The 26,478-nt window shown below is 45.2% G+C and overlaps 1 protein-coding gene and 1 long non-coding RNA gene across 2 annotated transcripts; one reads left to right on the top strand and one right to left on the bottom strand.

Annotated features, from left to right (window-relative positions):
• Positions 1–14,184: 14,184 nt before the first annotated feature.
• On the bottom strand, positions 14,185–15,421 carry LOC118881729. Its single transcript, XR_005016592.1, has 3 exons — positions 15,347–15,421; positions 14,882–15,099; positions 14,185–14,334 (listed from the first exon to the last, which is right to left on the bottom strand). It is a non-coding gene; the product is annotated as an uncharacterized LOC118881729 (long non-coding RNA).
• A 178-nt stretch (positions 15,422–15,599) lies between these two features.
• On the top strand, positions 15,600–26,470 carry OSER1 (oxidative stress responsive serine rich 1). Its single transcript, XM_036826903.1, has 4 exons — positions 15,600–15,728; positions 19,722–19,838; positions 22,790–22,903; positions 25,168–26,470. The coding sequence occupies exons 2-4, from the start codon at positions 19,762–19,764 to the stop codon at positions 25,853–25,855; spliced, it is 879 nt and encodes a 292-aa protein (XP_036682798.1). The 5' UTR covers positions 15,600–15,728; positions 19,722–19,761; the 3' UTR covers positions 25,856–26,470.
• Positions 26,471–26,478: the final 8 nt, after the last annotated feature.

The raw sequence follows: 26,478 nt of genomic DNA on the forward strand, positions 1-26,478 counted from the left end.
ACACCTGAGGTTTTGTTGCTGTTTTTTTTTAAAGATTTTTTTTTTTTTGATTTGGACCACTTTTAAAGACTTTATTGAATTTGTGACCATATTGCTTCTGTTTTATGTTTTGGTTTTTTGGCCACGAGGCATGTGGGATCCTACCTCCCCGACCAGGGATCGAACCTGCACCCCCTGCATTGGAAGGTGAAGTCCTAACCGCTGGACAGCCAGGGAAGTCCCAACACCTGACTTCTTTTCTCCTCCTCCTCCTACCTCCATAGAACAGATGCTGAAATGGTCACAGGGTGGGGTGGGGCTGGACGACATCCTTCAGCCAGTAATGATCACTCAGGAGATTTTGCTTCCAAGTTCTGTGCAGGATGAATGGTTCTCCTGGGAATTAAAAGTCACCTGAAGGAATTCACTGTGAAAAATCCTAACAGCGAATGTATCTAACTTCTACATCTATTACATCAGGGCCCTCTGACTCAGGAAGCCACAGAGATCAGAGAAATGCCGCAAATGCTGTAAATGCCGTAAATATGAGGCCGGCCAGGTATGATCCCACAGGGTGTGGTGGGGATTGTGGCGACTCATAGACCCCAAGTTGGTCTTGTAACAAACGTACTTGTGAGCCAGAGCGAAGCCCTCGTGTAGTTTGTTTGCAGCCTCTGCTTTTGATAACTTAATTTTTGCCACAGTCCTGGAGGCAGTGTGTTAGTTAATATAGCACTAGCTACTGTAACAGCTAAACTGCCAAATCCCAGTGACTTTCTTTACCCAGTTGAAGTTTAGTTTTTCACTCACGTTAAGTCCAATTAGCAGCCGGCGGGGGGAGGGGCAGGGGGTTCTGTCGACCTGCCTCTGTGGCTCCCGAGATCACCCAGGCATTGATATCCAGTGGGCAGTGATCTTTATGGGCAGATCGTAAAGAGAGAGCAGAACACCAGGTGAGCACGCCTCACTCTGCTCACATCCCATTGGACAGAACCCTGTGGCCGCCCCACTTAAAGGCAAAGCAGAGCTGGGTATGTGAGTCCCTGGCCTGTGGCAGCCACTTTCCAACAACTATCCTACAGACGGTAAACAGATCTTATCCATCCCTGCCTCAGGCAGTTATTATCATATCTGGTTTATCAATGGAGATACAAATCTCAGAGAGGCTAAGTGACCTGTGAGAAGTCACACAGCCAGGAGCACTGTCTTTCTGACGCCAACCCAAGGATCTTTTTTCTATCTTAACGTTTCCCAAACTTGCCATCTCACGAGCATCTCTTGTTAAACATACAGGTTCCTGGCCCTCACCCCAGACCTTGAACTGAATGTTCGGGAGAGAGTGTGGTAACTTGTACTTCCACTGAGACTCCCAAGATGATTTTTTTTTTAATTTATTTTTATTTATTTATTTATTTATTTATGGCTGTGTTGGGTCTTCGTTTCTGTGCGAGGGCTTTCTCTAGTTGTGGCAAGCGGGGGCCACTCTTCATCGCGGTGCGTGGGCCTCTCATTATCGTGGCCTCTCTTGTTGTGGAGCACAGGCTCCAGACGCGCAGGCTCAGTAATTGTGGCTCACGGGCCCAATTGCTCCGCGGCATGTGGGATCTTCCCAGACCAGGGCTCGAACCCGTGTCCCCTGCATTGGCAGGCAGATTCTCAACCACTGCGCCACCAGGGAAGCCCCCAAGATGATTTTTATATCAGTCTCTACACTAAGGGCTGCACCCTGGGGAACTTTGTGAAACACTAATCACTTGGCTTCAGCCCCTAGAAATTCTCAATCAATTGGTCTGCGGGGAGGGGCCCTGATATCGACATGTTGTAAAGCTCTCGGGTGACTCTGATGTGCAGCCAGGACTCAGAAACACTGCCTCTGGTCCCCAAGCAAACTGGGCTGGTCCTCAGAGTCACCTGCGGGAGACTTTCAAACTAAAGCAGCAATAGTGAGAGGGAGGGAGGGAGGGAAGGAGGAAGGGAGGCTATCACGTGATTCTTGACCCTGGGAATCGGCTTTTTAAAACACCGTTCAAATGATTCTAACATGCAGTCCAGGTTGAGACCTATTGAATAAATGGACCAGAAGATTCTGAATCAGTAGGTTTGGGGGAAGCCAAACTTTCCATATTTTTCAAGTTCTTCCAGGAGACTGTGATTCCACTGCCCTAGGGCTTTGCTACACAAAGTCTGGTCTGAAGTATCAGCACATCACTGGGAACATGTAAGACATGCAGAATCTCAGGCCCAACCCTAGACTTGCTAAATCAAAATCCACAATTAACAAGACCCCCAGGAGATCAACACACACGAGTGGGAAAGGCACTGCTCTCAGGCACACGGGCTTTTTGCAGGGAGGACAGCAGTTTATATCCTCCAGTCAGGGCTGACTCAGCTTCTCTCCATGCCCACTCACCCCCTCTTGAGGCTGCAGAACCTTTTCTAGTGTCACCAGCATAGTCTGTCCTCAAAGATCTGGGCCTTGCTGCCCCCATGCCGTGGCCATCTGTTCACGGATACTTTGTTGGAAGGTCTGGGCATGCTCACAGGTCAATGACTCAACAGGGAGCTGGCAGGCCCTTCCTGCCAGGGCAGGACATCACAGATGCTGGGCATTGACTTGAGGACCAGACCGTGGGATCGGATGCTTCATCTGAAGATCTCTTGTTCAGGTGGGAAGCACCTGGCACAGGGTCTGGCATGTAACAGCATCTGCCTGGTAAATATTTGTTGACCTAAATGTAAATGAGCACCAATCCTTTGTCCATGAATGGTAATTTTTGGGCACTCCTTTTGTGCCCTTTAAAGCATTTTTGTCAGGTGTTCAGATTGTGTTTTTCTTCTTGTTTTCTCATTAAGTTCTAACGCTTTTTCATCTAGCTTCTCTCTGCACGGCATTCTTTGTAATGGTAAAATAACAGAAATGGCTCATGAGAGGGGGTTTGTTAAATCATTCAGAGGCTCTCTTCCTCCAAAGCCCATCCACCAATACACGTTAAGAACCTCTTTTCTGGAAGGATCCCAACAAGACACCAACAAGCATGGTCTCTGGATCAGTGGAATTCTGGGTGTTCTCTATGAATTCTCTATGAACTACCTTTCACTTGGCTGTATCTTCTATTTTTTTTTTTTTTTCCTGTTCTGAGCACCTATTACTTTTGAATAAGAAAAACTAACCAACAGGAACTGGATTGGTCCCAAACTTCATTTAAAATCTCTCATTTATTTTAGCCAGCGTTATCTAATTGACAATGTTTTTATTTACGAAAATTGCAAATTGGAAAAGAGTTAGTGCTATCAATAACCAGTTAGCCAGAAAGCTGAGGCCCAAAGAAGTAAACTGGTTTATGTGTCCCAGAGAAACAGGCAGGCAGGAGCAGAACTCAGGCCCTGACTTGCGGATGGGTGTTCTTTCCCTCACACCACCCCCTTCCCTTCCCTCTGGGAGCCTCTTACAGCGCTCTCTCTCTCTCTCTCTCTCTCTCTCTCTCTCTCTCTTTCTCTCTCTCTCTAAGTCAACAATGCAGGGGCGCCTCAGGCATCCATGGCCTCACAGGCTGGACATTCCATCCCACTGTGTGAGTGGATCTGTGTGGATTCCAGAGAGTGGACAGAGCCATTAGACCAGGCAGCCTCACATCTGCCCTTACTTCCTGTAAAACCACAGTGAGCTGCACATCAAATGCACAGAACCACTGGCAGAAGTCCTGCCTGCCTGGCCACTTTGAAAGTCTGCTACTGGGCCATCTGCAAAGGCTGCAGGCAAGCCTACGCCATTTCTGCATGTGGGACATTTTCTCAGGAGGATCCAGGTAATACCAACAAGTCCTCCATGGACACTTCCTTCAGGCTGGCTATGGCTTGCTCTGGGCCAAGTAAAAGGAGTGGGACCCTTCTCTAGGGGTCCTTGCCATGCTGGGCTGGGCTGGGCTTGGGGCAGGGCTCTAGCCCTTTTCCATTTGGACAGGACCCAGGGGAGGGAAATGTGAGCACGTCCTTGACGCACCAGAGCTGATACCAGCAGCCCCAGGCTCTGCAGAAGCCCCATGGCCCTGGCTGGCTGTAATGCCTGGGAGATGCACAGGGTGAATGGATCTCAGGTTTCACAGCTAAGAAAGGAGCCTGAGGATTTTTTTTTTTCCTGGCGTCTGGGCAGCTGAGTCCATGGCAGGTGTTTGGGTGCCCTAAGGTCAGCCTGGGATACCTTTTGTCTTGGAGCCCTGGTCTGTGGTGAGGAGTGTCTCTGGGCTAAAATGCTTCTCTGCTGGGTGTCTCCCAGCAGACACCACCCAGGAGGTGGCCCACCTGGGCCTGGGTGTCTGCTGGGAGAAGGTACTTTGGAAGACAAATGGAGAAATTCTGAAGCCAGAGGATGGGGGACTTGAACCTGAAATACTGATAGCTTCTCAAGGCCCACATTGAGGATTTCTTGCTACATCTTATCAGGGAAAAACAAGCAGGCACTTACACGATCAAATCTTAAGAACAGACTGCATACAAACCATCAAAGAGGTATAGATCTTTAAAAAACCTTTAATGGCTTTTCAAAAAAATACAAAAATATTACATGTTCATTATAACAAATTCAAGGGAATTCCCTGGCAGTCCAGTGGTTAGGACTCGGCACTTTCACTGCTGGGGCCTGGGTTCAATCCCTGGTTGGGGAACTAAAATCCTGCAAGCCGTGTGCCTCAGCCAAAAAACAAACAAATCAAATAATATATTAAGGAAGAAGTAAAAATAACTCCATTCTCCTGAAGAGGAACAAAGTAAAATAAGGTATCATTTTTAGAACTACCAGATTGGCAAGATTAAAAAGAATGGCAATATCCAGCACTGGCAAAGGTGTAGGTCAGGGTTTTTCAAGCTCAGCACAATTGACACTGCTTAAGGGATTCCTTGTGTCCTACACTTTAAAATTCCCAAGGCAGCAGGACTTCCCTGGTGGCGCAGTGGTTAAGAATCTGCCTGCCAATGCAGGGGACACGGGCTGGAGCCCTGGTCCGGGAAGATCCCACATGCCGCGGAGCAGCTAAGCCCGTGAGCCACAACTACTGAGCCCGTGAGCCACAACTACTGAAGCCCACGCACCTAGAGCCCATGCTCCGCAACAAGAGAAGCTACCACAGTGAGAAGCCCGCGCACCGCAACGAAGAGTAGCCCCCGCTCGCCGCAACCAGAGAAAGCCCACGTGCAGCAACGAAGACCCAATGCAGCCAAAAACAAACAAACAAACAAATAAATAAATTTAAAGAAAAAAAAAGACTCCGGGGCTTCCCTGGTGGCGCAGTGGTTGAGAATCTGCCTGCTAATGCAGGGGACACGGGTTCGAGCCCTGGTCTGGGAAGATCCCACATGCCACGGAGCAGCTGGGCCCGTGAGCCACAACTACTGAGCCTGCGCGTCTGGAGCCTGTGCTCCGCAACAAGAGAGGCCGCGATAGTGAAAGGCCCGCGCACTGCGATGAAGAGCGGTCCCCGCACCGCGATGAAGAGTGGCCCCCACTTGCCGTAACTGGAGAAAGCCCTCGCACGAACCGAAGACCCAACACAGCCAAAAATAAATAAATAAATAAATAAAGTAGCTATTAAAAAAAAAAAAAAAAAAAAAAAAAAAAAGACTCCGTACTTCCACTACAGGGGGCACGGGTTTGATCCCTAGTTGGGGAACTAAGATCCCGCATGGCGCACAGCATGGCCAAAAAAAAAAAAAAAAAAATGTTTTTGAGGAATATTTTGTGCCATGGAAGATGCTTACAATAGTTAATGAAAACAGAAGCAGAATATAAAACTGTATACGTAGTTTATCAGCAATAAAAATACATACATTTAGGGAATTCCCTGGCAGTCCAGTGGTTAAGACTTCACACTTCCACTGCAGGGGGTACGGGTTCGATCCCTGGTCGGGGAACTAAGATCCCACATGCTGTGCTATGCAGCCAAAAAAAATAAAATTAAATTAAAAAAAATAGATACATTTAAAATAATAATAATAATAATAATAGCAGCTAACATTTGTTGGACACTCACCAGGAACCTGGTAGCGTCCTATCAAATCACTCACTCGATCCTCTCCAAGCCCTCTGAAGTGGGTCCTATCATTAGCCCCATTTTTCAGAGCAGTAAATGGAGGCACAGGGGCTTGGGCAGCATGTCCAAGGCCACACAGAGGGGTGGGTGTGGTGAAGCCGGACTTCTAACAGAGCCAGCCTGGCTCCTACGCACATCACAGCACTACGACAAAATGCTGACACTGGTCACCCCGGGTACCGGTAGTGGGGGAGGAAGGCTGATGGCTGCTACAGGGCCACCCAGGGCTTCTCCCCTCAGAACCTGAATCCTGTGCAGAGGGGCGTGGAGGGATCACAAACGCGCGGCATCTGATGGCGGCGCCCCAGAGAGGCCGCCTGCGAATTCCTGGCACCTGGGAAAGGCTCTGTCCGCCGTCTGATGAGGCCTGGCTGTTCAGCATTCCCTTTTGCTGAGTGAGCTTTCTGATATCCTTCCAGTAAATTCCTTTTCCACGCAAGCAAGTCAGAGTGGATTTCTCTCTTCTCTGACACAGGCTCATCCAGGGAGTGAATGAGGTGAGAAGCGTGGTGCGGCGAGGACTGAGGACCGCAGACGAGCAGAAGAGCAGCCTGGGGAGGAGACGGAGCAGGACAGGCGGCGAGGATGGCCCTGGGCGCAGGGACCACAGAAGCTGGAAGGGGAGTGAGTTAAGGAGGAGGCCACGACCAGCATCAGACAGTGCTCAGAGCTCGAGCAACATAAGGGCTGAGAAAGGGGCCGTTGGATTCAGCAGCAAGGAAGTCACTCCTGCCCTTGGCCAGAAGCGTTTCAGTGAGGATGGAAGTCTGGTTGCAGCAGATTGAACAATGAGAATCAAAGGAGAGACACTGACTATGGTCTAATGGGGAGAAAAAGGACGGGAACTCAGGGGGAATCCAGGTAGAAAGGGGCTTTGTAGGTTTGGGTTTTGTGGGGTTTTTTGGTTTGTTTTGTTTTTGTTTTTTTAAATACAGGAGAAGACATAATGTATGTGCTCATGTACAGAAAAAATGGTGTGAGTTTCCAGAGAAGGTGCAAGAGACAGGAACCAAAGTGACGTTACAGTGGGGGCTGGTCTTGGAGGGAAGACACTTTAAGGAGGTGGGAAGGGAAAAGAATGGCGGTAGAGACAGGCAAAGGCGAGAGGACGAAGACCAAGATCTCAGATGGCATCTGAGGGCACAGGAGCACTCTTTTGGTGAAAGCTTTTCCTTTTCCCTCAGGCAGAATAAGATGCTCACGAATTATAGGTAGAGGTCAACACTTGAGTGGGCGGCAGACTGGCTTGGAGCACAGGCAGGGCAAGGAAAGAATTCCTGGGAGTTGAGGCTGAGCCAGGAAACCGTGACACAGCAGCTCAAATGGAGAATAAGTTGAAGACTCTCATCAAGACACAGCTTCATTCAAATTTAAAAAACCAAACCCAGCCATTGTGCTGTTGGCAGATATAATAAGTATGAGAGCCTAGAAGCTTAGCTCAACAGCTTCAGAACAGGGCTCTTTTTTTTTTTTTTTTAAATTTAATTTTATTTATTTATTTATGGCTGTGTTGGGTCTTCGTTTCTGTGCGAGGGCTTTCTCTAGTTGTGGCAAGTGGGGGCCACTCTTCATCGCGGTGCGCGGGCCTCTCACTGTCGCAGCCTCTCTTGTTGCGGAGCACAGGCTCCAGACGCGCAGGCTCAGTAATTGTGGCTCACGGGCCCAGCTGCTCCGCGGCATGTGGGATCTTCCCAGACCAGGGCTCGAACCCGTGTCCCCTGCATTGGCAGGCAGATTCTTAACCACTGCGCCACCAGGGAAGCCCAGAACAGGGCTCTTTAAATCTGCCGCGGCTGTTGTCTGGCGAAGGTAAGATACTTCAGGATTCAAAAATCAGAACCCAAGGTCCACGGTACAAAGTCTGGCTCCCCCCCCGCCCCCATTCTCTGACCTGCTTCTCTTGCTGTCCTGTATACCTTTTCAGTGTTTCTTTATTCAGACACAAGTAATACAAATATATATTCTTAGCTCACATCTTGGTTTTTTGTTTGTTGTTTACTTACTGTATCTTGGAGAGCTTTCCTCAGTCCACAAAGAGCTTCCTCTGTTTCCAGCTACCTAGTACTTCTGCATGGGGCCGCACCATGGTTTCTGTGCCCGATCCTGTACAGATGGACACCTGGGTTGTTTCCAATCTTTTTGCTCTTACAACCAATGCTGCAATGGCTAACCTTTTACATAAGTCATTGCATAGATGTACAAATGTCATCTACAGGGTGGATTCCTAGACTTGTCATTTCACAATCCCTCCAGTAATATCTGAGAGAGCCTGTTGCCTGCTGCCCACCCCCTACTTCCAACCCCACCGAATGTGCCGTCAGACTTTGGAATTGTTGCCAGCCAGATAGGTTACAATTGGTATCTCTGTGCACTTTTAACAAGCATTCATTTTTTGAAGACTGAAAGTAAGCATCTTTTCATATGTTTGAGAGTCAGTTGTATTTCTTTTTTTGGTGAACTATCTGTTCATGTGCTTAGCTCCTTTTCTCTATTTTGCTGCTGCAAAAGTTCTTAACCTTGGGTCTTTTTCAGAGGGTCTTGTGACTCCAATAAGGTTAAGATTTATGGGGTAAAAAGAACAGTCACCCTAATCCAATACATATCTTGTGTTATACATAGAGGTTTTTTTTTAGTTTTTAAAATATTTTATTGAAATTTAACACATATACAGAAAAATGTACCTATGTGTTATAGCTTGATGAATTTTCACAAACTGAACACATTCCTATAACCAACATCAGATCAAGAAACAGTATTACCAGCACCCCAGTAGCTCTTCTCAATAATCCCTTCCTGTCCTCACCATTTACAGATTCTTTTCTTCTGTAGCTTTACTGGTTGGTTCTCTTTCTTGGCCTTAATACCTTCCTGATGTCATCATACAGTTTAAATTGCAAAGTTGAATGAAAATCTGAGCTAGAAGGCAAGTGATTCATAACTCTCAGTCTTCAACAGTTTTGAAAACCCACTCTACTCTGTAAAGGGTTTTATCACACTTAAGGAAGAGAATCTGCGATCCTAGCGCTTCCCCTGCTGGTGATCAATAGTTACCAGGAAAAGCCTCCCATCCCCTCTCCAGGCCCTGAGGATTGAGTCCTGGGACTCAAGCTGCTGCAGATTTAACCAGAACCAGTGCCTAGAGGGACAGAGTGAGGTCACTTATCAAGGCATCCCGAAGTTCCCATTCCCTCCCCTTTCTGTGAGCCAATATTTGAGGAAGGCAACTATCAACTATCAGCATTCCCTTTTGTTAAGTGAGCTTTGGGGGCTATCATAATAGCTTCGGGGGCTATGAATAGAATGACAGGAAAACACAGTTAATCTCCACTTCCCCACCTCTCGCTTATTCCTCCCCAAACAAGAAACTGTTGTGACGGGTGCTGCTAAAATCAGCTGTCAAAGGAGCCAACAGCCCCCAGTTAGAGGTCTCAAAAGCCAGTGAGCAACTCTAATTATTTATTGAGCAAGATGATTGATTGACTGACGGATTCTCTCATTCAGTAGATTCTGTGGCAGACCCTGTGCCGGGTACCAGGGACACAAGATGCAGCCCTGCCTATGATGGAGGAAGTGTGAGGTGCTATGGGAGCACACAGCGTAGGGACATTTAACCTACATACCCAGGGTGAATGGGGCTCAGGGGGAGAATAGGGGAAAGTTGGGGGGGAAATGTGCTTCTTGCCCTCTAGAAGCTTAGAATCAAGCTGGAGACACAAGAAATGTATGGGTAAAAGGCTAAAAATAACTTGAGGAGGTACCTGGAGTCCCAAATGACATTATTTCTGGATTCCTGGAGATGGGGAGGGCCCCTGGGCTGACAACGCTGACAGGTGGTAGACGGAGGAGCTAGAGGCCCTTCAGTTGTGGTGAAGGGCGAAAAAAAGACCTACCACCGTCCAGGGTAGGTCCTTAGGGTTACAGGTCCAAGAACTCTGCTGTGCCAGGGTACCCAAAGCTGAACGAACTCAATAAATTTTGGCTGGTGACCTGTAAACCTGATGCCAATTTATTCATGTGCAGAAGGGAAGATACCTTCCCCACAACTGGAACGCTTACTGCTCGCTTCCCAGGGTTCCCCTTGTTTCCTTCCTCGTGGTACTTCTCACCTCTCTGTGGGGGCCCGTGCCCTCCCCTGTGGCTTCATCGGCCACCTGTGTGCTGACTCCACAATCTCTTTCCAGTCCGAATCTCTCACTTCGGACCCATATCTCTTCCCGTTCCTTGGATACCTCCTCGTGGCTGCCCTGCAGATCTCTCAAGGTCAAAGTGTCTAAACTGAGCTCATCATTTAGAGGTACTACGTCACAGGAAGGCACAGCCCGTGTGAGAGCAGACTCCAGACTGAGTGCCTTGGTTCAAATTCCAGATCCATCGCTAACCAGCTGAGTGACCTCACGCAAGTTAACTTAACTTCTCTTGGCTTCAGTCTCCTCATCTGGAAACCGAAGATGATAAGGATAATCTTATAGGACCCTTGTGAGAATTAGAATGAGTTTTCTGACACAGAGGAAAAGCTATAAAAGTATTAGCTTTTATTATGATCCTCCATTTAAATGTGGTTCTTCATCTCTTCCCTGTCAACTGGATTCAATGTTACATTAGAAATAGGCAACAATACCCATTCGGTTGCTAAACTAGAAAGCGAATTGTCCTCATCGACTTTCTCTCCCTGCCCCTTCTGTTCACATCCAACCTCTTATCAAAGCCTGTCTATACAACTTTCAACACTGTTTAACTGCTTTCCATTCCTATGGCCACGTGCTTTCAGACCACTGTGCCATCCATGCTGAAACCAGAGTTATCTTTCTAGAATAAATGCAGTCATTTCTCTTCTCTTCCATAGCTCCCACGATTCTTAAGATAAATCCTGTGACGTGATTCCCACTTTCATCTGCATTTCAAACTCCTTATGTCTAAAATAAACTCTCTACCAGTGCCCAAATTTGTATTCTCCTGGATTTCCCTCCTCAGTAAATAGTGCCACCTATTGGCCACTCATTCACTCAGGCCTGGACAGCTCTCGGACCCGCAGGCCCTGGCAAGTCCCGCTAATCTCTTTAGACTCTGTGGCCTCCTATTGCCCTCCAGCCATTGTTTCAGTTCTGGTCTTCACTCAGATCATTTCGAGTGTCTTCTAGCTGGCCTCCCTCCCCATCTACTAAGAGGCTTCCAGCGTGAAATAAACTGCCCACGGGCACATCACCATTTTGCTTAAGGACACAATCCCAGCTCCTTAACACGATTCTCTCCTTGAGTGGGCTTGGACTCTCTCTGCGGTCTCATCACATCCCTTCCCACTTCCCGGGTCAATACCTGACATTCCAAACCCAGTTACAGCACCTCCTCCAGGAAGCCTTCTCGGAGACACCCGCTGCACCTCCAGGCCAGCTAGGCAACCCTTCTGGGTGCCCACATTGGCGTCCTGTGCCTCTGTTTCCGCTGGGGGTCCCAACTAGCCCATGAGCTTCTCAAGGGCTTCTGAGCAGCACTGGGTAAGCTGCAGGTACTCAGCAAGGTTGTGCAAAGAACAAGAGGGAACTGAGGACACGAAAGGCACCGTGGTCCCACAGCAGAGCAGAGCCGACTAGGACACAGCTCTCTTTACTTGCCATCTTCCAACATGATCAACACACATGGAATTCCCACTACCACACTGCTTTGGCAGCAGGAAGTGTTTCGTAACAGGATAATTGTGGGGATCAAAAATATTTAAATAGTTTCTCACACATAGTGAACACTCAATGCTTTTATTCAACACGTAATTACCAAGTGCCAGCTTGGTGCCAGACTTTTGGCCCTGGGGATAGACTGTATTGCCAACCACTCTAAGACATTACCATTTTAAAGACTCACCATTTACTATAGGTATAATAAATGCTACCAATTAAATTAGGACAGCCGATCAGAAGATGCATCCAGATTTTCGGAGTCCTGAATTGTGGGAAAATGTGCACCTTAGATTCAATGAAAAAAGTAGTGATAAACAAAAGAGACGAGGTCTCTGTTCTCAGGTAGCTTCTATTCTAGTGAGGGAAGTGATAATAAATATACATTGTCAAATAGTGGTAAGTGCTATAATGAAAAATAAAGCCAAGTAAAGGGATGCAGCATGAAGGGGGCTACTAGGGTGGCCCGGGAAGGCCCCTCTGGGGAATTGAAATGAGCGGGCAAGGCACATCTAGCTGGATCACAGTTCCAAACCCTGGACAGCCAATTTCCTCAAGCCCAACAGTATATCCCAGGTAGAAGCGGGTATCCCTGATCTAGTCAGGGTGTGAAAGCGGTAGCGGGGTTGAGGATAAGAAAAGTGGTGTAACTCAGTGATCAGGAAGGTGGGTGTAGAGTCAAGACGTCTAGATTTGAATCCCAGTTCTGCCATTTACAAGCTGTGTAACCTTGGGCAAGTTACCTAACTGTTCTGAGCTTAGTTTCCTCAGTTGTAAAATGGACATAATAAAAGCACCTGTTTTACGAGTTGGTTCTGAAAATTCCACGAGACAAACCTTCTAAATCGACACAAAGGATCATCATCATCACCATCTTCCACTCCAAAGTCATTTTAAAAATATCAAGGTAAGCAATAAATTAATTTATTTGAGCCTTAAAACATAAGAAAAGGCTATCTTCCAGATTACCAACTTGTAGGATGGCAGCCATATCATTGGGGGGAAAAAATTTTTTTTTAAGGCTTTGAACTTACCTTCCCCAAAGTTATTTTTTAAAATCGAAAGTTACCTTCCTATATAAATTGATTGCTTTTGCAGTATACTTTGATGGAACTAGGTTTCCTCTGTTCAATCACTTATAAGCTTCATGTAACAAGAAGGAAGTATACTGTTAAAGGAATTTTACAGCTACCATAGCTTTCTGGTTAGATGGCATTACCATGTGCATTAAGTTAATACCAAGACAGTTTCCTGAATATAGTCTCCACATAAGTTCAGGGCTTTTTCTTTGGCTGGAAAGATCCTGTGTCGCTGATGTAGGAGCGCAGATCGGGTTTTTTGTTCCCTCAGGTCACGTTTTGTGGCTTCTCTCTCTCATTGTCAAGAGGTACCACACAGTGATCAGGCCTATATCTAATGACTTGAAATTTCCGGCCACATCAGGTAGCGTGAGTTAACAGACTTTATTCCCAAGAGGTTCTCGCCTTCCAAATACTCCCAGATCAATGAGCCACATCCTCAGAAAGCACCCAACTTTATGATGGAGACATACTTACCTAAAACAAAGCATTTTAAGACATTTTAGTTTTCAGGATTTTAACGCCGTATGGGTGGAAATAAGGTAAAATGAAGAATTCACCAAAACCGTAAGTAGCTAGGAACTAACTAACCAGGAACTGTGTTAGGCTTTGGGAATTCAACTGATCTAGATACAGTCCTTGCCCTCAAGGATGTGTGGTTTTACCCGAAGGAATATTTTCAAATGACAGCTTAAAAACATGTATTTGGTCTTGATGAAATTCCCTTGGCATCTTCTGATGGAAAAAATGCACCATATTTTCCTTTTTTTGGCACACCACACAGCTTGTGGGATCTCAGTTCCCTGACCTAGGATTGAACCCCGGCCACGGCACTGAAGGTACCAAATCCTAACCACTAGACCACCAGGGAAATCCCAATACTTTTCCTGTTGCTTATTCTTTTATAAGAGATGTTGAGAGATGGGCAGCAGTGGGTGACCAGGCTTTTGAGACTGTTTAAATCCTGACTCAGTCACTTCGTAGTGCTGTGTGACATAGAACGGGAACTAGAACAAGATATCTGAGTCCCAGTCATCTTCATCTGTAAAATGTGTAAAATCACAGGAATATTAAATGTGCGAACATGTGCGTGGCTGCTGCATAGTACAGGGTAGTCGTTATTAGCATCATCAGGTTTGATGTCGGAACTTCACAATTAACAGGACGTTTTCTTTTTTTTTTAATAAATTTATTTATTTTATTTACTTTTGGCTGTGTTCAGTCTTCATTGCTGCACGCAGGCTTTCTCTATCAGCAAGCAGGGGCTACTCTACGTTGCAGTGGCTCCTCTTGCTGCGGAGCACCGGCTCTAGGCACCGCGGGCTTCAGCGGTTGTGGCTCGCGGGCTCTAGAGTGCAGGCTCAGTAGTTGTGGCCCATGGGCTTAGCTGCTCCGCGGCATGTGGGATCTTCCCGGACCAGGGCTCGAACCCGTGTCCCCTGCATTAGCAGGCGAATTCTTAACCACTGTGCCACCAGGGAAGTCCCAATAGGTTTTTTTCATTCCTTGTCAGTTACTGAGCCTCTCCTATGAACAAGAAGGATTTAAAATGTTTTACCCAGGGACCACGACATGCTTTAACAACCTTATCCAATGACCTGTAGATTCCATTCCCAGGCATTCCAAGATCTGGCTGTAGTTAAGTTGAATATACTAAGCTATTTTCAGCAGCCTATCTAGTTAGGTGATTACAGCTAAGGTATTGGGGAGTGGGAGGGTCAAGTTTTGGTTCAGGTGACAACCTCACACAAAGGTTGGGCCGTAACCAACTCTAGCCCATTCTACTGAGGAAAGCCATCTTTTCCTATAAAGCTCGGAGAAATGCAGACGTGGAGCTGGGGCGTGCTGAGTGAGGAGGGGCACAGCTAGCGCAGCAGAACCAGTCTTGGTGTTGGAGGGAGTGGCAGCTTGTTGCTCAGCCCACCCCTTCTCTGCCCGCCATCTGAGCAACCGTCAGAGTCATACAAATGGAAAAGATCCCTAAAAATAACCTACTTAGGTGAACTGTCCAAAACTTTTTGCAAAATTTAGTACGCATGTGCGTTTCTCTGTCGAGGTGTTCTACAGTTCTCACCGGATTCTCAAAGGAGTCCACGCCTGAAAAAAACGAGATTCGCTGAAACAGTCCAAGGTCCTCACTTAACGGAATGGAGAAACTGAGGCCCAGAGGGGGAAACGCAGTTGCCTCAAGTCAAACAACAGGCGTATTAAAGCGAAGGCATTTCAGTTCCAATTCCGGCGTCACGTTCACGGTCCTGACCGTGTCCGATACTTCCTTGCGTCTCTGCAGCCCTGGAAGATCCCCGGGAGTCCTGGGTTGGTGTCGGAGCCCTGGAGATGTCGCAGGCCGTCCAGATTCGAGCATCGAGGAGGCTTGGGCCAAGCGCTCAGACGGGCTCCGTCGCTGTGAAAATCCCCCACCCTGGCCTCACCCCGCGGAATTCCGCAGCCTCGCTGACTCCAGGTGGAGCACCAAGCACAGGGAGACCCGGGGAAGTGGAGGCAGCTCGGCAGCGAAGGACAACGCCCACCCACTCACCTGACCGAGAGGAGGAAGGAGGCACACCCCAAAACCCGTTCCATAGCGAACCCTTTGCGGAGGGAGGGGCGAGTTAAGAGAATAACAGGAAATAACGTCAGGCGCACGTGCTTCGCGAGGGGCGGGCGTCAGGCGTTTGAGAGGCGCGGCCACCGCCCCGCGCCTGCGCAACCACGGCCTGCCGCGTTGCCTAGTCACTGGGGTGGGAGGAGCACGAACAGGGGGCGGGGCTCGTGTCTGAGTGACGCAGGCGCAGTGCGACTCCGGAGGCGCGGGTCGCCCCCTCCGCGGATTTAGATCCGGGTCAGTCAGGCGCCGCGATCGGGGAGAGACGATCTGAAGTGACCGGACTGGCTCACCGGAGCGCCCCTGCTGCGAGGAGGTGCGTGCCAGACGTGACTGGGAGGCGCCGCGGCCCCGCGTCTCGGCCTCCAGGCCCGGTCTGGCCGCCTCTGGGCGCTCCTGCCTCGCGTCGCGTCGTTCCCTCAGCGCTGGCTGCCTGGGCTGGGCAGGGCCTGCGCTTCTCCGCGCCCCCTCCGCTGCTGCGGCCTGGCCCTGCCCGAGCTCCGCTCTCTCACCCCTTCCCGCCTCTGCTGCCCCCGCCCCGTCCCTCGCCTCCGCCCTCTCCCGCTCGTCCGTAGCTTCCCCTTTTCGCCTTTCTCGGCCGCCCTTTGCCCCTTCCCGCTCTTTCCCGCTCGTTCCTGAGCCCCAGTCTCGTTGTGTGTGCCTCTTCGGCTCTGCCCCCGCCTCCTCCTGCATCCCTTGCCTATTGGCCTGACCCAAGTCTCTCATTCTGGCCCGGGGAGTATCCTCAAGGGGCAGCTTTCCAGCGGGAGACCCCGGGCGGACACAGCTAGGGCCCTGGACAGCTCCCCTTTCTCCGAACCCCCCAGGTCCCGACCTTTCCCCCCATGTTTAACCACGACCGATCCAGTTTCTGGGTAAAAAGAGTTAACATCGTGCTCTTGCACCGAGAGTGTGGGGGTTGAGTCAGTAGAGAGAAGCGTGAACGTGTTTTGTCTCGGGGGCCGATTGTTGCAACTTAGTCTTGTTTGTATCTTCCAGAGTTGATGGACGCGATTTTCTTTCCCGGATTCCACGCTTCTTGGTGGGCAGGGAAATTTTCTAAATCTTTAACATTGTGATGACAGGCTTACGCGCAGATCCTTTATTGATCGTTCTCAGGTCTTTTCAGGGTCCTGGCAATTTGGACCTAGGCTTGAGGTTCAAAGAGGTTTTGGTTAAAACTGCAAGATGTAAATAAGATTGTGAGACATACTCTTCGCTGAAAGTCAGAGAAAATCAGGAATTTGCCCTTTTGATGGAGGAACTTAAAAGAATTTTGTGTTTTTTGAAAGGTTAGGGAAAATCCGAGGCCCCTTGTGATTTGACTTAAAACAAAGTAGAAGTTTGATCTTTGGGGGGATTGTTCAATTTCAAGAAGTTAGAGCAGTAAAAACTGCAAGAACGCCTCCCACAAATTTAATATTAATGAAGAAGGGCAAATCAGGTACATATTTCCCGGAGTTAGTTGTACAGCTCTTGATTTGAGTGAATGGGAAGCTGGGAAGAGGGAGGAGCGTAATAAGCTTTTTTGTAATTACAAACATGCTCTGATTTAGCTCTTACGGTCATGCCTAAGAGTCACCTTTGCCCTGGGTTAATATAACTGAGGGAAAAGGTGAGTAATCAAAATGCTGGAAGTCTGAGAATAGTTTAGTTGGAACTTCATTCCTAAAGTTTTAGTCTGTAGCCAGTTTTATTTTGGTCTGTTTTGGTTTTTAACTGATGGATCTTTTAGTGTGTCAACAAGAATGTTAGCTAAGTTTGTATTAAGATCTAGAGGTCACCTGCAGTAATGTTAAGTTAACACTGTATAATTAAAAGTTCCGTGTTTGGGTGCAGAGCATCTTAGCACAGTGTTAGGGCAGGAATGAGATTCCAGTCCTTACAGGAATAGGGTTCACAGTCCTGGTGTCAGGTTCTCCCTTGTATCTCCCTTGTATCCCCGTATTCTTCAGCAGGAAGAATTTGTTTATAGACTACAGAAGCACCCTTTTAGATGCTGTGGAGCTTCAAAAATAATAGAATATGTGATCTTTGCTCACCCCTCTCCCCAAGTATATAGAACATTATTGTGTATCTGGGAGAGGATCCTCCTCTGAATCGCGAAGAGTTAGGAACCAGTGAAATGTGGAACTGATAATGTTTCCTCAAATTGATGTACTGGTTAAGTAAACCAGCAAAATACATATGGGGAGTGTATTTAAACTTTTTGTCTTAAGAAGTTGAGGTGAAAGCTAGCTGAATTCTTTTGAGACTGTTTTCAGTGCTCCCCAGAGAGATCTGCCTAAAATACCTTCTACACATTAATAAATGAAACAAATAGTCTTGATCACTTCTTAATTTTGCCACTGGTACTACATGGTTACATTATATCAAACATGTTGTGACACCGTGACCTGTAGAATATTAGAGGTCTCACAATAACATCAAACCCACCCCTGAGAAATGAGCAGATGTAGAATCAGAGAGGATCCAAGGATCCACAGAGAGGCACTGCTCCCTCTGAGAGTGTCTAAGGGCACTCTAGAAATAGAGACGGTACGGTGAATTCTTTGCTTCAAAATTCCCCATCTTATATTTTTTGTTTTACTTTTTTCTTTCTGATTCCCTGTGATATGTTTGTAGAGACTGATTTATGCTTTGTTCAGGATGTGGTATTAAGAAGTTTTTTACCCTGAGTAAAAAAAAAATGGGAGACTAGAGTCAAAGAATTTATTAACTTCTCTATTGTATCTCTTGTTGCTTTCGTTGGTCTCTCTCCCCTGCCTCCCCCCCATCTTTTTTTTTTTTTTTTTTGGTTTAAATATAAAAATCAGGGTAGAAGAAATGGAGAACTTTGGTTAATCAAGCTAGTTAAGTGGAGATCATTTAAAGGCACATCTGTAGAATAATAATTTCAGTTTTTTTCCTTTACTTTCTACCTCTTTTAGCTAATTTTGTTTTAAGTTTGTTTTTGAGTTGCAAGTATAGTTCATCTATTCTTGTAAGAAAGTATTTGAAGCTAAAGAAAACAAAGGTTGAGTGTGGAGTAAGCAGTATCATTGAAACGTGCTTGCAATCCTGCCTTAGTAATGGTAACATCTTGATACATGGGTATGAATATTAATATGAGTATAAATATTGATATCTGGGTCAGGATTGCTTTAGAGAAATGCTATCATGTGTCACAAAGTTATTCTTACCTGAAATATTTAGAGCTGGATGAGACAAACACTCAGTAGTGTCTTTTTTTAAAAAAATAAATTTATTTATTTATTTTTGGCTGCGTTGGGTCTTCGTTGCTGCGCGCAGGCTTTCTCTAGTTGCGGTGAGCCGGGGCTACTCTTCGTTGCGGTGCGTGGGCTTCTCATTGCAGTGGCTTCTCTTGTTGTGGAGCACAAGCTCTAGGCGTGTGGGCTTCAGTAGTTGTGTCGTGCAGGCTCAGTAGTTGTGGCACATGGGCTTAGTTGCTCCGCGGCATATGGGATCTTCCCGGACCAGGGCTCGAACCCATGTCCCCTGCATCAGCAGGCGGATTCTTAACCACTGCGCCACCAGGGAAGTCCCCTCAGTAGTGTTTTAAAGCTCAGAGTCCTATAAGTTGAGCTTTTCCCTTATATTTCTGGTGCAGAGGTCATTTTGTCTGTAGGTTTCTAGACTTCTACAACTGGAGAGATTTCCCCTCCTGTTAAAAAGTATACTTAAACACAGGTTTTAGGTGACGTAGTTTCCAAAACTGTAGGATATTGGCATCAAGTATTTGGACAGTTTAAATTCCATCATAATAAATATACTTTTTCTGTATTATTTCATGTGTCTTCTCTTAAGAAATAAAACCTACAGTTTCCTAGTCATTGAAACTTCCTTTTTTTGTTTTTTTTTAGTTTTATTTATTTATTTATTTATTTATTTATTTATTTATTTTTGGCTGTGTTGGGTCTTTGTTTCTGTGCGAGGGCTTTCTCTAGTTGCGGCAAGCGGGGGCCACTCTTCATCGCGGTGCGCGGGCCTCTCACTATCGCGGCCTCTCTTGTTGCGGAGCACAGGCTCCAGACGCGCAGGCTCAGTAGTCGTGGCTCACGGGCCTAGTTGCTCCGCGGCATGTGGGATCTTCCCAGACCAGGGCTCGAACCCGTGTCCCCTGCATTGGCAGGCAGATTCTCAACCACTGTGCCACCAGGGAAGCCCAAAACTTCTTTTTAGAAGTAGAAATTTGCTTTTTCTCCCCCTAACAAGCAATGGTAGTATCAGGAATATAGATTTTAACAAAAGTATATGTTTGAACTCACTTATTTTCACTTTGTTCATTTTATTTTTATTTTCTTTTTAGTATTAACGGGAACATTCATAGTAGTGTAAAAACTTTCACAATGAAATCTGAAGCCAAGGATGGAGAGGAGGAGAGTCTACAAACTGCTTTCAAGAAATTAAGAGTGGATGCATCAGGGTAATTAAATATGGAATATATTATTGGGGAATTGTTTACTAGATTTAAATAGACATTTCCTCAGGGGAGCTCTTTCTCTTCTAAAATTTCTTTTTATTTGTAGAAGGTGTCAATATTAATAGTGTGACATTTTACCAAATTCTGTACAGCATTGTTTTACTTATAAAAGAAACTCTTCTGTTAAATTTTGAAAAGTAGGTGCTCATTTGTACTCCAAGGCTGGGGGTTCTTCTTAACTTTGAGGAGGGTTCCCCTTCCCCCTCCCCCCTCCCCCCACATCTTTTTAATCAAACATCAGGCTGTGTCCCATCAGAGAGTTCCTCATAGATCTCTAGGGAATCACAGTATTTTTCACTAAAAGTGAATTGGCTCAACAGGAATCTCTGCAGGCATTGTCGATTTCATGGGCTCTGATTGCTGACCCTATCACTATGGAAACCTCTGTTCATTAGGGTTCTGTCACTGAGATCAATAATCTTGGACCCTTTGGCCAAACTAATTAGAGCACCTGCAGACCAGCTGCTGTCTGAATGTTAATATTTCACCCTTTGCAAAGTGTTCTATGCAGGACTCTTTTCATCCCCCATCTTTGCCCCAGGCCAGAAGAAATCTCAAAGTTTTAATGGATATAAGAATATTTCATTTCATGAATGGAAACTGAACACTCCACAGCAAGGAGTAAATAATGATTGCTAAAATTTATTACTCATTTACTATGCCTTAGACACTGGCTTAAGTACTCTGTACATATCATCTAATCCTTACTGCCAACTTAGAAGATAGATACTACAGAGTATACTATATAGTTTACAGAGGAGCTACAGATGAATTAAGTCACTTGCAAAAGGTCACATTGGTAAGAAGTGGTAGAGCCAGGATTTGAACCCAGACAGTTTATCTCCGGAACCTCTGCTCTTAACCATTCTTTTATATGGTACCTTGAAGACAACATGAAGAAATGCATTCGGTACCTGGTGCATGTAAAATTAAATAGTTGTTAGTTGTTGTTATAGCTGTCTGCTTATTGCTAGTACTATTTTTGGCCTACCAAAGGAGAGAATTTATGCTAATAGATTTGCACAGTAGCTGTTACAGGTGCTTACATTTGCTTCCATGATACTTCAAATAAGTACCTTCTCCTAGTGATTTTCCAATATGGTCATCTTGCCATTAGAATTGATCAGTACTTTATAAGCTGTTTTGGGAAACAGAAACAAAGCAGAAAAACAAATAGTTCCAGATTGCAGTCTCATAGTGTATTCCTTTGGGATTTCTGGTATAGAAATATATATTTTTTAATCAGGAAAATGCTAGGAATGTATAAATGCACACGTACATGTATCCCTTAGTGTATAAGTTTATATAACTTTTGATATACAGACTTCTTTCCTGGTGTTTTAAGAAGTTGGAACATAAGCTAGTTCCATGCCCCTAAAAATTACTTGGAACATAAAAAAACTTTTCAAAATGCCTGTACAATATATGGTCAAATATTATATATTTGTAGCATGCGCTGTACTTTGAGTAAAATTATAGAAAGAGAAGGAGCAGTGGAGAACATTTGAGAAAACCAAATAAGAATACAAGGGGTGAGTCATTACTGTGACTAAGCAGAATAAGACTTGTATAGTGTATCTAGTATGTATTCTAGTTGTTTTGTATTGTTGCTGATTTACTAATGGAACATGTGAGGTACTGACTCATAAAGTAACCAAGCCTTGCCAGGAATTTAGCATGATCCTGTTCAACAGGTTTTGGTTTCTAATGGTATTTGTCTTATCAGGACAAATCTTTATATATTTATTATAAAACAACATAGTCTTTTTCATCAGACTATAACATAATACATGCTTATTATGGGTAAATCACAAAAACAAAAAAAGGGATAAAAAAGGAAGTAAAAAATCACAATTTACCAATACCGCAGTTAATATCTAGAGCATCTGTAATACCAGCGTTCACTTTTTTTACACAGTTGAGATCGTAATATATGTACAGGTGTTTATCCATGCTGTTTTCTCTTATGTTACAAGCATAACATAATATTATGTTATAAACATTCTCCCATGTCATTAAAAGTTCTTAGCACACTTAATTTTTAATAAATTCCTAATATTCCATTGTACAGATTGGCCATAATTTATATAGTACAGTATTTTCTATTATTAGACATTTAAGGTTATTTTAAATTCTATTTTAGTGAACATCTTTTTACTTAGTAGATTGTCTCTTTCTAAAGGATATTTATCAACACTACAGCATGTATAGTAGGAGCCCTGTATATGTGTTTATGTATGTGTGTATTGAAAAGGTCCAAAAGAATTTGATGTTAAATGTTAATGTTGGTGACCTCTGGGTTGTGAGATTATAGATGATTCTTTTCTCTCTTTTAAATTTTTTCATCTTCTTTACTGGGAACCCATGTTACTTGTGTAATTTTAAACTGCAGAGATTTAACTCTGAGTAATATTTCAAGTCTATTGGTTGTAAAAATTAGAATATTTTTGTATAAGTTGTATACTGTTTGAAAAAGTATTCATTTAGATTGAGTCTCCTAAAGTCAGATTGAGTCTCCTAAAGTTTTTGCTCCTGAAGTTAGTTTCCATGGCTCTGGTTTGCCCATATAAAGTAAGTGGTCATGTCGTTAGCATTCTCCCTGGATGTAAGGCCTGATCTGCCCCAGATAAACAACCTAAAAGTCTATTTATATCCCACTGCTGGTTATACTTAAGAATCATTCTTTGGCTTATGATTTTGCAACTGCGAGCTCTTAGGGATCCTCCAAATTTGGTTTTGGAGGAAAATTTACACTACAAGCTGGGCAATTTTTGAGAAACCCAAACTAGAAGGATAATAAAGGTATTCATACGAGTTGCATTTGGGTTGGTGAGAGCAATACGTTCTCCTCCTTTCATGGTTTTCTAAGCAGTAAACTTTGTTCTTGTCTTCAGGTCCATAGCTTCTCTGTCTGTTGGAGAAGGCACAAGTGTCAGAGCGTCAGGCAGAACAGCAGTGGATGATACCAAACCTAAAACCACATGTGCATCTAAAGACAGTTGGCATGGGTAAGAGCTTCTCATTGCAGATGATTTTTATCCCAACACCTTAGCATACTATTGGATTTGCTTTCCTAAGTATCCAGAAAAGAGTGTTATGATATAGAACCCAAGATGCACTGGGTAAAGAAGACCCTTTCTTCTCATTGTGAATTTGCTGAGACTTGCTGTATAGCCTGGATTGTAGTCAATTTTTATAAATGTTCTATGTGTGTTTGAGAAGAATGGCTCTCCTTTAATCATTCTTAGGTTTTATATATGTCCATTAAATTTAAAAATGTGTTACTTATAGGATCTTTATTCAAATAATTTTTTTTTTTTGGAAATAATCTGCCTAGTTCTTTAGCTGCTGTTAAGGTATTCCTATTGTTTTTGGTATTCTCCAGTTAGTTGTCCTCCTTTAGTGTGTGCTGCTTTTATCTGTAGATTCTCTTTTTGCATCAATTCAGAAAATTTGTCAGCCATTATCTCTTAAAAAATTACCTGTGTTCCCATTCACTGTATTCTTTCTTTCAGAGACTCCAGACTTTTTATTCTGTCTTACATACCTCTTAACTTTTACATATTTCCAAATCTCTAAGTTTCTGTGCTGCCTTATAGGTCAAGAGTTGGCAAACTTTTTTGGTAAAGGGTCAGAAAATAAATATTTTAGGCTTTGGAGGCCAAGAGGTGAGATCCAGGGATATTTTGTAGGTACTTAAAAAGGAAGAAAACTCCTGCCCCGCCCTGTTTGCTTGATGTTCACCATCCTGGCTGGTGGACACACTTTGTGTTCAGTCGCTGAGACAGTCTCAGGCTGAAATGATGAGCCTGGTGGGATGGGTGGGGAGGGAGCGTTGTCAGGGTCAGTTTTACTCTCTGCCTCAGTGGCACCCAGATTCCAGCACGCCCTCTCTCCTCCAGAGAGCCTGGCACAAACTGAGATTCTACCTCTCAGTACCTAGCAGTTGTTGACAGCAGAGCCCCAACATGAAGATGGTAGCCAGTGAGGGCCCCAGGCCGTGGTGTAACGCACATGTCTGCTGGCCAGGAAGACAGGCACAGGGAGCGGAGGGAAGAACAGGGGCGAAGCGGGGGACACCTCAGGCGTGTCTGCATGGCTCACAGTTCTAGCCTGTGGGAGCAGTGTCCACGGGCTGTACAGAAACAGGTAGGGGCCGGATCTGATTCACAGACTGCAGTTTGCTGACCCCTGTAGTAAATAATTCAGATTTATCCTCCAGTATTTTCTTTTCTTAGCTGTATGTATTCTGCTGTTTAGCCCATCTATTTAGTTTAATTTCAGTTGCAAAGTTTTTAAAGTTCTACTTGGTTCTGTTTTCAAATTTGCTTGGCAATTTTGATTCTTTTTTTCTCTTTGCTCAATTTTTTTTTTTTTAATTTATTTACTATTTATTTATTTATTTATTTTTGGCTGCCTTGGGTCTTTGTTGCTGCGCACAGGCTTTCTCTAGTTGCGGCCAGCAGGGCCTACTCTTCATTGTGGTGCGTGGGCTTCTCATTGTGGCGGCTTCTCTTGTTGTGGAGCACGGGCTCTAGACGCGCAGGCTTCAGTAGTTGTGGCGCACGGGCTTAGCTGCTCCGTGGCATGTGGGATCTTCCCGGACCAGGGCTCGAACCTGTGTCCCCTGCATTGGTAGGCAGATTCTTAACCACTGCCGCACCAGGGAACTCCCTCAATTCTTATCTATTTAAAATTTTATAAAACGTTATAGTATGTCTGATAATTCCCAATATCTGAAAACTTCAGAGAGCCTAAATCTGTTTTTCAGCTGTTCCCAGTGATAGAAATGAATTCTAAATCTGCTCTTCTGTTGAGTAATCACGGCAGAGTGGCTATTTGTAGCATTAGCCCCACAGTGGTACTGAAGCTGCTGTGCTGCATTCAGGGCATGGAGCACAGCATTGAGGTTTTACAGCATCAGTCTAAGTTGTCTGTGCAGGGTGCTTCTCCAGACCCACTGGTCAAAGGTTCCCAAGCCGAGGCTTGGGCAGGGCAGACAGGTATTCTGTGCCAAATGTTTCGTCCAAGAAATGCGATTTAACACTTACCCTTTACCTCTCCTGTTTCTATACCTTGGTAATAAGGAGATGTTGACATTTTTGAGACACAGAGACTTAGGCAGCTTGAAAATAGAGGTAGGCACATCTCTTTGGGGGAAACTTATTTAGACTCATAAACCAGAGAGGTGGCAAATTTCCAACTGTCTTAAAGAATCTCTTTAGGAGACCTCTGTATTCCAACATCTTCCTGTGCATTTTTTTCCTCTTAGGTCTACAAGGAAGTCTTCACGAGGAGCAGTGAGGACCCAGCGTCGTCGGCGTTCTAAGTCTCCTGTCCTTCATCCTCCAAAGTTTATACATTGCAGTACAATAGCTGCTTCTTCCAGCGGCCAGCTCAAGCACAAAAGCCAGGCGGACTCCCCTGATGGCAGCAGTGGGCTGGGAATTTCAACCCCTAAAGAGTTCAATGCAGGAGATTGCTCAACTTCTCTCGATACTCATCACACAGGGGCAGTTATTGAGCCTTTGAGAACTTCGGTTCCAAGGCTCCCATCAGAGAGTAAGGAGGAAGACTCCTCTGATGCTCCCCAGATCTCCCAAGCAAGTCTCAAGGCCAATGATCTCTCTGACTTTGAATCCGTTTCCAGGCTAAACCAGGGCAAGCCATGTGCATGCATAGGCAAGGAGTGCCAGTGTAAGAGGTGGCATGATATGGAGGTATATTCCTTTTCAGGCCTGCAGAACATCCCTCCCTTAGCCCCAGAGCGACGGTCCACGCTTGAAGACTACTCTCAGTCGCTTCACACAAGAACTCTGTCTGGCTCCCCCCGCTCCTGTTCTGAGCAAGCTCGAGTCTTCGTGGATGACGTGACCATTGAGGACCTGTCAGGCTACATGGAGTATTACTTGTATATTCCCAAGAAAATGTCCCACATGGCAGAAATGATGTACACCTGAGAGCAAGAAGCTCATTACTGTGCTTTAACCAGTGAAGGGTTGTCAGAGAGATTTAGTTAACGACAGACCTTGCGGCCGCTTTGGGTGAGAAGACATCTCCTGCTCACTGTGCTTGCAATAAAAACTTTTCTTGGCATCTCAGTTAATCTTCATTCTTTAAATTTAACTCTCTGAGTTCTTACATACCCACCAAGGCAAGCCGATCAAAAGAACAATCCCTCTCATTTAGAACTGTTCCTGGGGGATGAAGAAACAATTGCTTGACTGGTAGCAGTGGGTCTATGGTGAAAGCCTTTGAAAAACAACTTTTCAGCATTTTTCAGATCTGTTTAAGATTTGGGTGCCAAGGAGGATGAAATGTGGTTTTGTACCTGGACTGAACATTTGTCATTGCTGTAGTTGCCAGCCCAGAGTATTAGAAGTTTTATGACTGGTTTAAACCAGCTCTGATTTAACGCAAGATTTATTGTGTCTTTAAAGGTTTCCTATGTTATTGTTAAGCCAGAGATCTAAGGTTTAGATTCAATATGAATAAACTAGCTGGCCTGCCCTATATTGTTTGAGAGAATCATTAACCATCACTAAATAAACCCCTGCTGGTGCTCTTCACCCTGAGACATGTC

Source organism: Balaenoptera musculus, chromosome 15 (genome assembly GCF_009873245.2).
Source record: "Balaenoptera musculus isolate JJ_BM4_2016_0621 chromosome 15, mBalMus1.pri.v3, whole genome shotgun sequence".
Lineage (NCBI taxonomy): Eukaryota > Metazoa > Chordata > Mammalia > Artiodactyla > Balaenopteridae > Balaenoptera > Balaenoptera musculus.

What these genes read in the sequence shown, in the direction of transcription:
- OSER1 (XM_036826903.1), top strand. Translation starts at nt 19,762, where the DNA reads ATGAAATCTGAAGCCAAGGATGGAGAGGAGGAGAGTCTACAAACTGCT. An exon ending in TTAAGAGTGGATGCATCAGG is followed by an intron (nt 19,839 to 22,789) that starts GTAATTAAATAT and finishes TCTTGTCTTCAG; the next exon opens with GTCCATAGCTTCTCTGTCTG. An exon ending in TCTAAAGACAGTTGGCATGG is followed by an intron (nt 22,904 to 25,167) that starts GTAAGAGCTTCT and finishes TTTTCCTCTTAG; the next exon opens with GTCTACAAGGAAGTCTTCAC.